The following is a 13,216-nucleotide window of genomic DNA, read 5'->3' on the forward strand; positions in this document are numbered from 1 at the left end:
CTCTATCACTCCAGTGTTTAAATGCTAAGTTGTAATTACTTCGCCACTATGGCCTATTTATTGCCTTACCTCCCTAATCTTACCTCATTTGCACACACTGTGTAAAGATTTTTTCTATCGTGTTATTGACTGTACGCTTGTTTATTCCACACACCAAATAGAGGACATTCAGACAAAAACGTTAGCCATGCCAAGCCCTTTTGGAGTGGTTCACTTCAGGAGAGCATCATTTAAAAAGTTAAAATAAAATTGTGTTGTTGTTTGTGTCTCACTGCTTTGCTTTATCTTGGCCAGGTCGCAGTTGTAAATGAGAACTTGTTCTCAACTAGCCTACCTGGTTAAATAAAGGTGAAATAAAAAAATTAAAAAGATCACGTGATTCCTTATTATTTTCAATGGCATGGAAGAGGATGTGGACCAGACTCACAAAACAAAAAGCCTTTTTTGCAAGAAGTGTTTAAAATGCTAAACAATTCCTTCCAAACGGACTATAATTGCAAACTATAATATGTAGATTCATAGAGTACCAAAAGTGTGCAGTAAAAAAACTGAACATAAAACAATATCATTGACTGTACAGTTGAAGTCGGAAGTTTACATACACTTAGGTTGGAGTCAATAAAACTAGTTTTTCAACCACTCCACAAATTTCTTGTTAACAAACTATAGTTTTGGCAAGTCGGTTAGGACTTGACACAAGTCATTTTTCCAACAGTTGTTTACAGACAGATTATTTCACTTATAATTCTCTGTATCACAATTCCAGTGGGTCAGAAGTTTACATACACTAAGTTGACTGTGCCTTTAAACAGCTTGGAAAATTCCAGAAAATGATGTCATGGCTTTAGAAGCTTCTGATAGGCTAATTGACATAATTTGAGTCAATTGGAGGTGTACCTGTGGATGTATTTCAAGGCCTACCTTCAATCTCAGTGCCGCTTTGCTTGACATCATGGGAGAATCAAAAGAAATCAGCCAAGACCTCAGAAAAACAATTGGAGACCTCCACAAGTCTGGTTCATCCTTGGGAGCAATTTCCAAACGCCTGAAGGTACCATATTCATCTGTACAAACAATAGCACACAAGTATAAACACCATGGGACCAACGCAGCTGTCAGGAAGGAGACGCATTCTGTCTCCTAGAGATGAACGTACTTTGGTGTGAAAAGTGCAAATTAATCCCAGAACAACAGCAAAGCACCTTGTGAAAATTCTGGAGGAAACAGGTACAAAAGTATCTATATCCACAGTAAAACGAGTCCTATATCGACATAACCTGAATGGCCGCTCAGCAAGGAAGAAGCCACTGCTCCAAAACCGCCATAAAAAAAGCCAGACTATGGTTTGCAATTGCACATGGGAACAAAGATCATACCTTTTGGAGAAATGTCCTCTGGTCTGATGAAACAAAAATAGAACTGTTTGGCCATAATGACCATCGTTATGTTTGGAGGAGAAAGGGGGAGGCTTGCTAGCCAAAGAACACCATCCCAATTTGTGGCCAGAATAGAAAAAGAATGTGCGAGCAAGGAGGCCTACAAACCTGAATCAGTTACACCAGCTCTGTCAGGAGGAATGGGTCAAAATTCACACAACTTATTGTGGGAAGCTTGTGGAAGGCAACCCGAACCGTTTGACCCAAGTTAAACAATTTAAAGGCAATGCTACCAAATACTAATTGAGTGTATGTAAAGTTCTGACCCACTGGGAATGTGATGAAAGAAATAAAAGCTTAAATAAATAATTCTCTCTACTATTATTCTGACATTTCACATTCTTAAAATAAAGTGGTGACCCGAACTGACCTAAGACAGGGAATTTTTACTAGGATTACTAAGATTAAATGAGTTTAAATGTATTTGGCTAAGGTGTATGTAAACTTCCAACTTCAACAGTATATTTTGTTGTTGATGAAAGGCTAGTGTAAATGTTTTTTTGCCAGAAATTTTGGAGCTCTACCGGATACAGAAAATGATTCCTGAAAAGCTTGTATGATAGAAGTTAGCCTCCATCATCATTACCAATTCAGAACCTGTAAAACACAGAATGGATAAGATTAGTGAAAGAGTTGATTTTTAATCATAAACCTAAATATTGAATCCCTTGCAAAATAAATGTAGAATGACTAATTCATGCGATAATACATGACAACTAATTATATTTTTATTGGCTCCCAATTGCCTGACATCAAGTATGATTTCTTACCAATAGCAATCCAGAGATGAAAAAACTGGATGAAAGAAACGGACAGGATAGTAATTGAATATGACACATTTTCAACCATAATAAACAAATAAATCAATAAAATCATGCTTTCTGTCGGCTTGTGAAACTAATGAGCCAGCATGTGTGAACATGATGTTATTGTGACAGCCATCTTTATACTAAAGCAGCCTTACAACCATGCCTAACATAACCTAGATTGAAATCCCATCAATTCAACGATAGAATTAACATGGACATTGTTTGTTCTTCTAATCAAATCCATTAGCTGTTACTGAAAGTCCTACTTAAACATCCAGTGAAAAATGTGGCTCAGGTGGGGAGTAGACTCATGTGGAGTCATTAATGTGTTTGCTGTTATCAAACCTGGCATTACTGTAGAGCACAGGCAGCACCAGGCACCCAGATATCATTACAGTACGTGGGCTGACTGCTATACAATATCAACACCAATTGATGTCACACAATAGAAAGAGGGACCTTTGAAGCATGGTGCTTGACACAGATTTGAATGCAAAGTAGACAGCAGGCAGTGGGCTGTCCATAGATACATAATTGTAATAATCTGTCGACTTAACTAAAGAGTAAATAAGCCAAATACAAGTCATTGATGGTTTGAGTCATGTCAGGTTTGTTCAGAAAAGCTTACATTTATGAACCCTTGGACAATGAGATTTTTCTCCCCTTGCCTCAATCTCTTGTTGCTTACCTGCTACCGTCAGATCGATGTGTATTAGTTTGACTGGGATGGCGTAGTCCCATACCCACTCCTCCACAATCCACGCAAATATCAAGCCTCCCGAAAGATATGTCAGCTCCATGGAGATCACAGTCACTGTGCAGGGAATCCAAACTACACACCTGAACTAACAAATCAAATCAAATGTATTTATAAAGCCCTCTTTACATCAGCAGATGCAGTGGTGGAAAAAGTACTCAATTGTCATACTTGAGTAAAAGTAAAGATACCTTAATAGAAAAGTAAAAGTGAAAGTCACCCAGTAAAATACTACTTGAGTAAAAGTCTTAAAGTATTTGGTTTTAAATATACTTAAGTATCAAAAGTAAATGTTATTGCTAAAACGTACTTAAGTTTCAAAAGTAAAAGTATAAATAATTTCTAATTCGTTATATTAAGCAAAACATACGGCACCATTTTCTTGTTTTTTTCATTTATGGATAGCCAGGGGCACACTTTGACATCATTTACATTTGTGTTTAGTGAGTTCGCCAGATCAGATGCAGTAGGGATGACCAGGGATGTTCTCATGATAAGTGTATGAATTGGACCATTTTCCTGTCAAAATGTAACGAGTACTTTTGGGTGTCAGGGAAAATGTACGGAGTAAAAAGTACATTATTTTAGGAATGTAGAGAAGTAAAAGTAAAAGTTGTCAAAAATATAAATAGTCAAGTAACGTACAGATACCCCCAAAAAACGACTTAAATAGTACTTTTAAATATTTTTACTTAAGTACTTTACACCACTGAGCAAATGTCACAAAGTGCTATAAAGAAACCCAGCCAACATGCTTACCAACATGAGCACACATGAGCACACATAGTCAATCTAAAAAAGGGTAATGTTTCCAACTACTGAATAACAAGAATAAAGCCTTGGATCAACTCACCTATTTTGGACTTTGCCATGATGGTTTTTGTTGTGTAGTCAAAGTGTGCTAAAAGGCTGTCAACCTCATGTCCTCATGTACCCTGCAAATAATATGAATCATGTGAAACTTAAGTCATAAATGATACATTTGCCATTAACTGTAGTTACAGTAAATGTGTGAGGTAGCACTAGGGACATCATTTGTGATGCTTTTTGGCAGAAAGCTAAATGTGGGTTCCATGCAGACATCGTGCATGTTTTTGTGGGTAGTTTCTGTGTTCACGAGAAAGGAAGTACAAGTCAATCATGTACCACAACACATGACAATGGAACTACTATATATGAAAGACTGGATATACTTCATTTGAATATTGTGGAAAATATCTATTATTTTAGACCCTGAAAATACCAATGCGAAGGCTGACCAAAATGTAGTAAACAGAATAGAAGGACATCATGTCCATCAGCAACTTCTGGAGAACAATTTTTACATTATATAAGACTCCATCACACAAGACCCCAAGAAGTTCAGTCGTTCATTCCTAATAAAACCTATAATATGATCCATAATAATATGGAGTCATTCACCCATTGCTGTCACCACAAAACTACTAAAAGGAAGGCCATGTAGGCATTTCACACTAAAATACTTGCTTAAACTATACTCAGATAGGTTCAATCATTTCAATGGGTGGTATTAAAGTCCATACCAAATGCTCTAAATTGACTAGTTAGCTGTTTTGTGAAATTTACAATAGACAGCAGCAGCACATGACCTGTCATGACCGAAATGATTGGCACCCTTGATAAAAAATTAGCAAAAAAGACAGTATAAAATAAATAATACAAATACTGAGCTATATTGGGTGCTAAAAAAAATGGGGAAATTATATTATTTTATACTAATACAATTACTCAGTGAAAAATTATTTACTTAACAAGTAATTAAAAATATTCTATAAAAGATAGGGGTCAAAATGATTGACACCCCTGTTTTCAATACTCAGGCGCCCTTCCTTTGTGAGCATAACGGCACTGAGACGTTTTCGAAAATGTTTTATGAGATTGGAGAACACATTGGGAGGGATCTTAGACCATTCCTCCATACAGAATCTTTGGACTGCCGTCTTCAATTCAAATCAGAGGATTTCAATGGGGTTCAAGTCAAGACTGAGATGGCTATTGCAAAATGTTGTTTTTGTGGTCAACAAACCATTTCTTTGTGGATTTTGTTGTGTGCTTGGGGTTATTGTCTTGCTGGAAGATCCACTTGCGGCCAAGTTTCAGCTTTCTGGCAGAGGCAAGCAAGTGTTTGGCTAAAATGTCCTGGTACTGGGTAAAGTCCAGGACCAGTGGAAGCAAAATAACCTCATAACATCAACGATCCACCACCATATTTTACAGTAAGTATGGGGCTCTTCGCATCCTGCTTTCGACGCTAAACCAACTACTGGTGTGCGTGGCCAACGAGTTAAATGTTCATGTCATTCAACAAATGTAAAGGCCTGAAGGTTGATAAACGGCATTGGCACTTGGATGGGAACCAGTGCTATGATCAGATGACATGAAAATAGAGCTCTTTGGCCACACACACCAGTGGTGGGTTTGGCATCGAATGAAGGATTGATACAAAGAACCCCATACCGACTGTAAAATATGGGGCTGGATCTTTGATGTTATGGGGTTATTTTGCTTCCACTGGTCCTGGGGCCCTTGTTAAGGTCAAGGGCATCATGAACTTTACCAAGTACCAGGACATTTTAGCCAAAACCCTGGTTGCCTCTGCCAGGAGGCTGAAACTTGGCTGCAAGTGGATCTTCCAGCAAGACAATAACCCCAAGCACACAACAAAATCCAAAAATAAATGGTTACTTGGCCACAGAACCGTCTCAGTCTCAGGACTTGAAACGGACTGAAAACAGGGGTGGCAATCATTTTGACCCCAATCTTTTTGAGAAAAAAACAAATATTATTTTATTAAACAAAATCTATTTTTCTGAGCGATTGTAAAAGTATATATAATATATATATATTTTTTTTTTGTTAATAATTTTGGTTATGACTACACAGTACCACACTAAGTTGACAGGTAAACACGTACATTTAGTTCCACTTCCTGTGGTATCCAAAACTGGACTCCAACGTATTTACCCATGTTTAACGGACATTGGTCTTGATCTTGATTGATGTTGGTTTATAGCGCTTCAGAGAATACCCTCAATACCCACAATACCTGCAACAGCAGTATAACAACATGAATGGCCGCCTTTATCTTTTATCATTGGAGTTGCTAAAAGGTAGCCTACCTAAAGCAAACAAAGCAGGGGATGAGGACTGTTCTTAATGGTCTTAAACACATGCAAAAAGCTTCCTATCTCAATCCATTCTGGATAAAGCCCGACCCAAGGCCCGGACCACTTCTACAGCAGCGCCAACCCACAATGGCTAGAAATACACCTGAGTGGTATGACAACCAACCTGTCTTCACACACTGTGATGTCAGTGCATGCATATTCACCGGGCCATATTTTTGTTTAGAATATTAATGTGTTGTTGGCCTGTTGGGATGTATATACTGTAACAGCTGCTGGAGCACCAGGAGGCAAGCCAGACTTGACTCTGGGTAAATGAAATGTAAATAGGACACACAGTTCTTCAGAACGATCTGCTTCTCTGGCCCACTGATCTACAGTGTATTGTGCGACGTGTGATCTCTCTGCAAGCCGGACATATTCTTGAATGTTTAGAGTTGAAACATTAACAAGGCCCCTGCTACGTGTGTCATTAAAACCGCGACAGAACGTTGAGGAAACAGAAACAAGTCCTAAGCACTTAAACCATAAACACAGTCCTCAGTATGTCTTTTGACAATCACCCTCCTTAATCAGCACTGCATCATATGAACTTTTTTTTGTCTTTTTAGTGAATTAGTGACACTGTAACTCACTAATCACTAATGTTATGTGCAGTGAGTGGATTGTGCGGTGACCTCAGGCTACTGTATGTAACCATCGCCAAACATGGATTAGAGGAGAGATCACCAACACAAAGCATTTCTTCAGTTAATTGCTCAATCATATGCAGGAAAGGGCTCCCAATAAAGTATTTTCCCTTATGCCATGCCACTATGGCTATGGACATTCCATAACTTGGAATTGGGCTCCATAAGGTACAACTAGTATGGTGATCTGCAACAGCAGTAGCACCCCATGCAGTACGCATTTGCCATACATGCTCTTACAGAGCAGCCCATAAGTATGAAAGATTTTACAGAAAAAGGAGTCATGCTCATGATCATATCTATAAGACCATAGGGGATATCTTATTTAGGCTTGCCATAACAAAGGGGTTAAATACTTATTGACTCAAGACATTTCAGCTTTTCATTTTTTATGTATTTGTTAACATTTTTAAAAACAGAATTCCACTTTGACATTATGGGGTATTGTGTGTAGGCCAGTGACAAAATCTCAATTTTAAATTCAGCCTGTAAAAAAAATACACGTGGAAAAAGTCAAGGGGTATGAATACTTTCTGAAGGCACAATATACACTGCTCAAAAAAATAAAGGGAACACTTAAACAACACAATGTAACTCCAAGTCAATCACACTTCTGTGAAATCAAACTGTCCACTTAGGAAGCAACACTGATTGACAACTGTATAACTTCAGGCAATGGTAATGGTAATGAATGATAAACTTGGTTGACTACATCATCTACACAAAACGTTACTGTACAACATTTGTTTCAGTCTAGAAAGCCTTCACTGGTGAAAGTCAAACTTAGTGTATTCTATTCTAACTGTATTCTATTCTATTATACCATATTCTATTCTGTTATATCTGTTCTCCATTCTATTCTATTGTGTTCTAGAGTTCCCTTGATCAACTCTAGAGAAGCTAAACTAGAAGTCCAATAAAGGTAGCTTGGATGTCTGAGTTATGGAATTAAACTGTAGGCCATGGCTACAGCCCATTACTGTTTTTCATTTAGATGTCATTCAATCAAGTTGAGCCAATTTGTTCGTAGTAATAACGGACTACAACATGGCATAAAGAAACTTTGTACATCAATAATCTGCTTTAATTTGCATGGTTTCTTGCCCAGGACTCACGAGCACAGATTATTTTTTATTTTGAACTGTAACGATAACGACGTTGATGCGTCAACCTAAACACAAAATTGAAAAATAGGTTGATGGCGCAACTTAGGTTAAAGGATCGGTATTAAAACGTTTCTGGACGTTCTTTGTGCTATTTCGCAAGTCACCCCATTTCACTGTCGACAAGCAAACTGGGTTTTATTTTTAGTAACGTGGTATTCGTGTTATTTTATTCTAATCATCGCCTATCTCAGTCTCCAAACATCCACAGCGCATCCATAATAATTTGCTGATGGTTTTATGTCGATGACAAGGTTATGCGACAAATAATGGCTTACTCTATTACATATGTTGTTATTCAACCAGCTCAAACTTTCGATATTGGCATGATGTGTTTTACAGTCTAGCTGAGGCACCCACCGCAAGCACTCGCTCAGAGCCATGCTCATGCGCATTGACGGCTGCCTGGGCAATTTGTCAGTACTCGTGGGAGAATTTGGGTAAGAAACAGACAAATTAAAACAAATGTACTTTAGCATAAAACAATTGACGGAGGAAATTATGTATTATAGTAATGAGTGATCTGTTATATAATACTTTCGCTAGAGGTTCATTGCGACGGAATTTGACCAAAACTTAGCAATAAGTACAAAACGACTGGACGTGTCATCAATAATATCAGCCAGGAAGAGGTTCAATGCGTAGAGCGTGAATATATTGCGTTCTAAAATTGTAACAAAAGTTGCGTCGAAAATTACTGCAATGATAGAAAATATGTTGTGCTAGATTTCTTGTCTCCCAGAGACGTATATAATAATGGTATATTGTACTCTTTCAAGAATAATGTTTGCTTCAGTGTAATTCCCTGTTATGGCTGGGGAGAGGAAGACATTGCGCTTGACAAGCGAACTGGACTAAAATATTTATACCATAATTTCCTTCCAAAAAGCTTTCAAGGCAGTTAAAATAATATTTTTGTTGTAGAGCAACGAGTCTGCAGGCCTGCCGGTGAGAATTATATAGGACTATATTCCAGCTCCGCCATTTTGGGAAACTGGCTTTAAAACACATTAAATAGTATCAGAGCAAAGAAAAGTGTTAATATATGATACAATGCATGATTAGCGTCTTGCTAAGGGACATCACAAAATATCTGTAACACACCTAGTTGGAATACAAAGGAAATGCGAACTGGTTGCGCCCAACCGAATCATTTAATCCCACTCGTAATTAAAACTATTTGACTCAGAAAGCTCGAAATAAATATTAATAACGCTCATAACCGACAATGGACATCTGATGATAAAATCTAACACACAGGTTGAATAACATGTGCACAGTAAACACGCGGAATTTTCCTTTGTAATAATATGTGTTGATAATTCAAAAGTGTTCTCTGCATATGATGCAATTTTGACGCTTAGCAGAGAGAGGATCGATCTTTCAAATAGTTTGGGATGTAAATGCATTTTGCATGCATAAAATGTAAGTTACTTTCATATTGCAATTTCGTAAACGCCTGGCAACGATTTGCTGTTAATGTAGGCTACTGTCTTAATGCCTATACTTATTATTTTAGGCGCATACATAACACACAAATGATATACCCTACCGAAACGTCAGGAATTATATTTGAAAGACAGCAATATTGATAGATCATAGGCCTAATTGCATGAACTATCAATAATTCATCAATAAATCATCATCTACATTTTTTGTTCAGTGATTTCATTGTTTGATAGGGTCTGAAAGTTTCAAACGCAGTCGTCTAAACCTAGTCAGCACTGACCTCTAGTGGTTGATGTATGTCACCGAGTTACAATTTTGCAGGCCTTCCGCTGTTACATTTCAACAATAATTGAAACATTGTAGCGGCTTTGTGAAACATTATTGAGACACTGTTGCAAAGCCGCTCTGTGTGAAACGTTCAGTTGTTTCTCTTCTTTTCATTTGACTTGCACTTTGCGCAGGACTACGGTTGCAATAACTTCACTAAGCTGATTTTTTAAAAGTCAGTTTATGTAGATTCAGTAGGCCTGTGCCATATTCATTCTGCACAGTGTTATTTATTGTCTGGTGTGGCTTCATCTTGTCTTTTTCAGATATCCCCATTTTTAACATGGATGAGTCTAAAAATGCTACAAATGCAGCTACAAATGCAGCAACCCCTGATTTTGATGTGTATGGTGCCATGGACTGGAAAGATGGTGTTGGAACCCTAACTGGGAGTGAGCTGAAGGTACACATCACCACAACAGCTGAAAAGGTTCAATGTTGCCATATATATATATATATATATATATTTTTTTATTATTATTTTTTTTTACTTGTGTTATACCTATCATAATAAGGACACATTATAATGAAGTAGAATGATCTATTTGTGTAATGAGAAAATCAATGATATATATATAATTGTATAAATCATAAATTGTATAATTAGGACCAAGGACTTTTTTCCTGACTAGGTCACATGGCGCTAATCACAGTATTCATCTGAATATACAGTATGTCCTCACTCCTCACATATAGAGTGTTTTCAGAAAGAATTCACACCCCTTGACTTTTTCCACATTTTGTTGTGTTACAGCCTGAATTTAAAATGGGATTAAATTGAGATTTTGTGTCACTGGCCTACACACAATACCCCATAATGTCAAAGTGGAATAATTTTTTTAGAAAAGTTTATACATTTATTAAAAATTAAAAGCTGAAATGTCTTGAGTCAATAAGTATTCAAGAGAGGGTTTCCAATGCCTTGCAAAGAAGGGCACCTATTGGTAGATGAGTAAATATATATACAGTGCCTTGCGAAAGTATTCGGCCCCCTTGAACTTTGCGACCTTTTGCCACATTTCAGGCTTCAAACATAAAGATATAAAACTGTATTTTTTTGTGAAGAATCAAGAACAAGTGGGACACAATCATGAAGTGGAACGACATTTATTGGATATTTCAAATTTTTTTAACAAATCAAAAACTGAAAAATTGGGCGTGCAAAATTATTCAGCCCCTTTACTTTCAGTGCAGCAAACTCTCTCCAGAAGTTCAGTGAGGATCTCTGAATGATCCAATGTTGACCTAAATGACTAATGATGATAAATACAATCCACCTGTGTGTAATCAAGTCTCCGTATAAATGCACCTGCACTGTGATAGTCTCAGAGGTCCGTTAAAAGCGCAGAGAGCATCATGAAGAACAAGGAACACACCAGGCAGGTCCGAGATACTGTTGTGAAGAAGTTTAAAGCCGGATTTGGATACAAAAAGATTTCCCAAGCTTTAAACATCCCAAGGAGCACTGTGCAAGCGATAATATTGAAATGGAAGGAGTATCAGACCACTGCAAATCTACCAAGACCTGGCCGTCCCTCTAAACTTTCAGCTCATACAAGGAGAAGACTGATCAGAGATGCAGCCAAGAGGCCCATGATCACTCTGGATGAACTGCAGAGCTCTACAGCTGAGGTGGGAGACTCTGTCCATAGGACAACAATCAGTCGTATATTGCACAAATCTGGCCTTTATGGAAGAGTGGCAAGAAGAAAGCCATTTCTTAAAGATATCCATAAAAAGTGTTGTTTAAAGTTTGCCACAAGCCACCTGGGAGACACACCAAACATGTGGAAGAAGGTGCTCTGGTCAGATGAAACCAAAATGTAACTTTTTGCCAACAATGCAAAACGTTATGTTTGGCGTAAAAGCAACACAGCTGAACACACCATCCCCACTGTCAAACATGGTGGTGGCAGCATCATGGTTTGGGCCTGCTTTTCTTCAGCAGGGACAGGGAAGATGGTTAAAATTGATGGGAAGATGGATGGAGCCAAATACAGGACCATTCTGGAAGAAAACCTGATGGAGTCTGCAAAAGACCTGAGACTGGGACGGAGATTTGTCTTCCAACAAGACAATGATCCAAAACATAAAGCAAAATCTACAATGGAATGGTTCAAAAATAAACATATCCAGGTGTTGGAATGGCCAAGTCAAAGTCCAGACCTGAATCCAATCGAGAATCTGTGGAAAGAACTGAAAACTGCTGTTCACAAATGCTTTCCATCCAACCTTACTGAGCTCGAGCTGTTTTGCAAGGAGGAATGGGAAAAAATTTCAGTCTCTCGATGTGCAAAACTGATAGAGACATACCCCAAGCAACTTACAGCTGTAATCACAGCAAAAGGTGGCGCTACAAAGTATTAACTTAAGGGGGTTGAATAATTTTGCACGCCCAATTTTTCAGTTTTTGATTTGTTAAAAAAGTTTGAAATATCCAATAAATGTCGTTCCACTTCATGATTGTGTTATATCTTTATGTTTGAAGCCTGAAATGTGGCAAAAGGTCGCAAAGTTCAAGGGGGCCGAATACTTTCGCAAGGCACTGTATATTTTAAACATAAATTGAATATCCCTTTCAGCATTTCAGTTATTAATTACACTTTGGGTGGTGTATCAATACACCCAGTCACTACAAAGATACAGGTGTCCTTCCTAACTCAGGAACAAAATACAAATATTCCAAAACATACTTCCTGTTTGCAGTAAGGCACTGAAGTAAAACTGTATGAAATGTGGAAAGAAATTAACTTTATGTCCTGAATACAAAGCGTTATGTTTGGGGCAAATCCAACACAACACATCACTGTGTACCACTCTTCACATGTTCAAGCATGGTGGTGGCTGCATCGTGTTATGGGTATGCTTGCCATAGGCAAGGATTAGGGAGTTTTTAAGATAAAAAATAAACTGAATAGAGCTAAGCACAAGCGCAATCCTAGAGGAAAACCTGGTTCAGTCTGCTTCCAACAGACATTGGGAGACAAATTCACATTTCAGCAGGACTGCAACCTAAAACACAAGGCCAAATATACTCTAGAGTTGCTTACCAGACGACATTGAATGTTCCTAAGTGGCCTAGTTAAAGTTTTTACTTAAATCGGCTTAAAAATCTGTGGCAAGACTTGAAAATGGCCTTCTAGCAATGATCAACAACCAACTTGACCGAGCTTGAAGAATTTAAAGAAGAAAAAATGTACAAATATTGTACAATCCAGGTGTGCAAAGCTCTTCGAGACTTATCCAGAAAGACTCACAGCTGTAATCACTGCCAAAGGTGATTCTAACATGTATTGACTCAGGGGTGTGAGTACCTATGTAAATTAGATATTTCTGTATTTAATTTTCAATACATTTGCTAACATTTCTAAAAACACATTTTCACTTTGTCATTCTGGGCTATTGTGTGTAGATGGGTGAGAGAAAAACATTGATTTAAT

General features: G+C 37.7%; 1 protein-coding gene across 4 annotated transcripts in view; it reads left to right on the forward strand.

Annotated features, from left to right (window-relative positions):
- Window positions 1-8,359: 8,359 nt before the first annotated feature.
- Window positions 8,360-13,216, forward strand: part of LOC110522174 (lethal(3)malignant brain tumor-like protein 3) — a 34,351-nt gene continuing 29,494 nt past the window's right edge. For 3 of the 4 annotated variants that reach the window (XM_036975736.1, XM_036975733.1, XM_036975734.1), the window contains exons 1-2: window positions 8,360-8,440; window positions 10,043-10,206. In XM_036975736.1, coding sequence (XP_036831631.1) covers window positions 10,060-10,206 — 147 coding nt within the window. In that variant the 5' untranslated portion in view covers window positions 8,360-8,440; window positions 10,043-10,059. The remainder of the gene's footprint in view (window positions 8,441-10,042; window positions 10,207-13,216) is intronic. The other variant, XM_036975735.1, reaches the window with a different exon arrangement.

The sequence above is a fragment of the Oncorhynchus mykiss genome, chromosome 4 (assembly GCF_013265735.2).
Source record: "Oncorhynchus mykiss isolate Arlee chromosome 4, USDA_OmykA_1.1, whole genome shotgun sequence".
Lineage (NCBI taxonomy): Eukaryota > Metazoa > Chordata > Actinopteri > Salmoniformes > Salmonidae > Oncorhynchus > Oncorhynchus mykiss.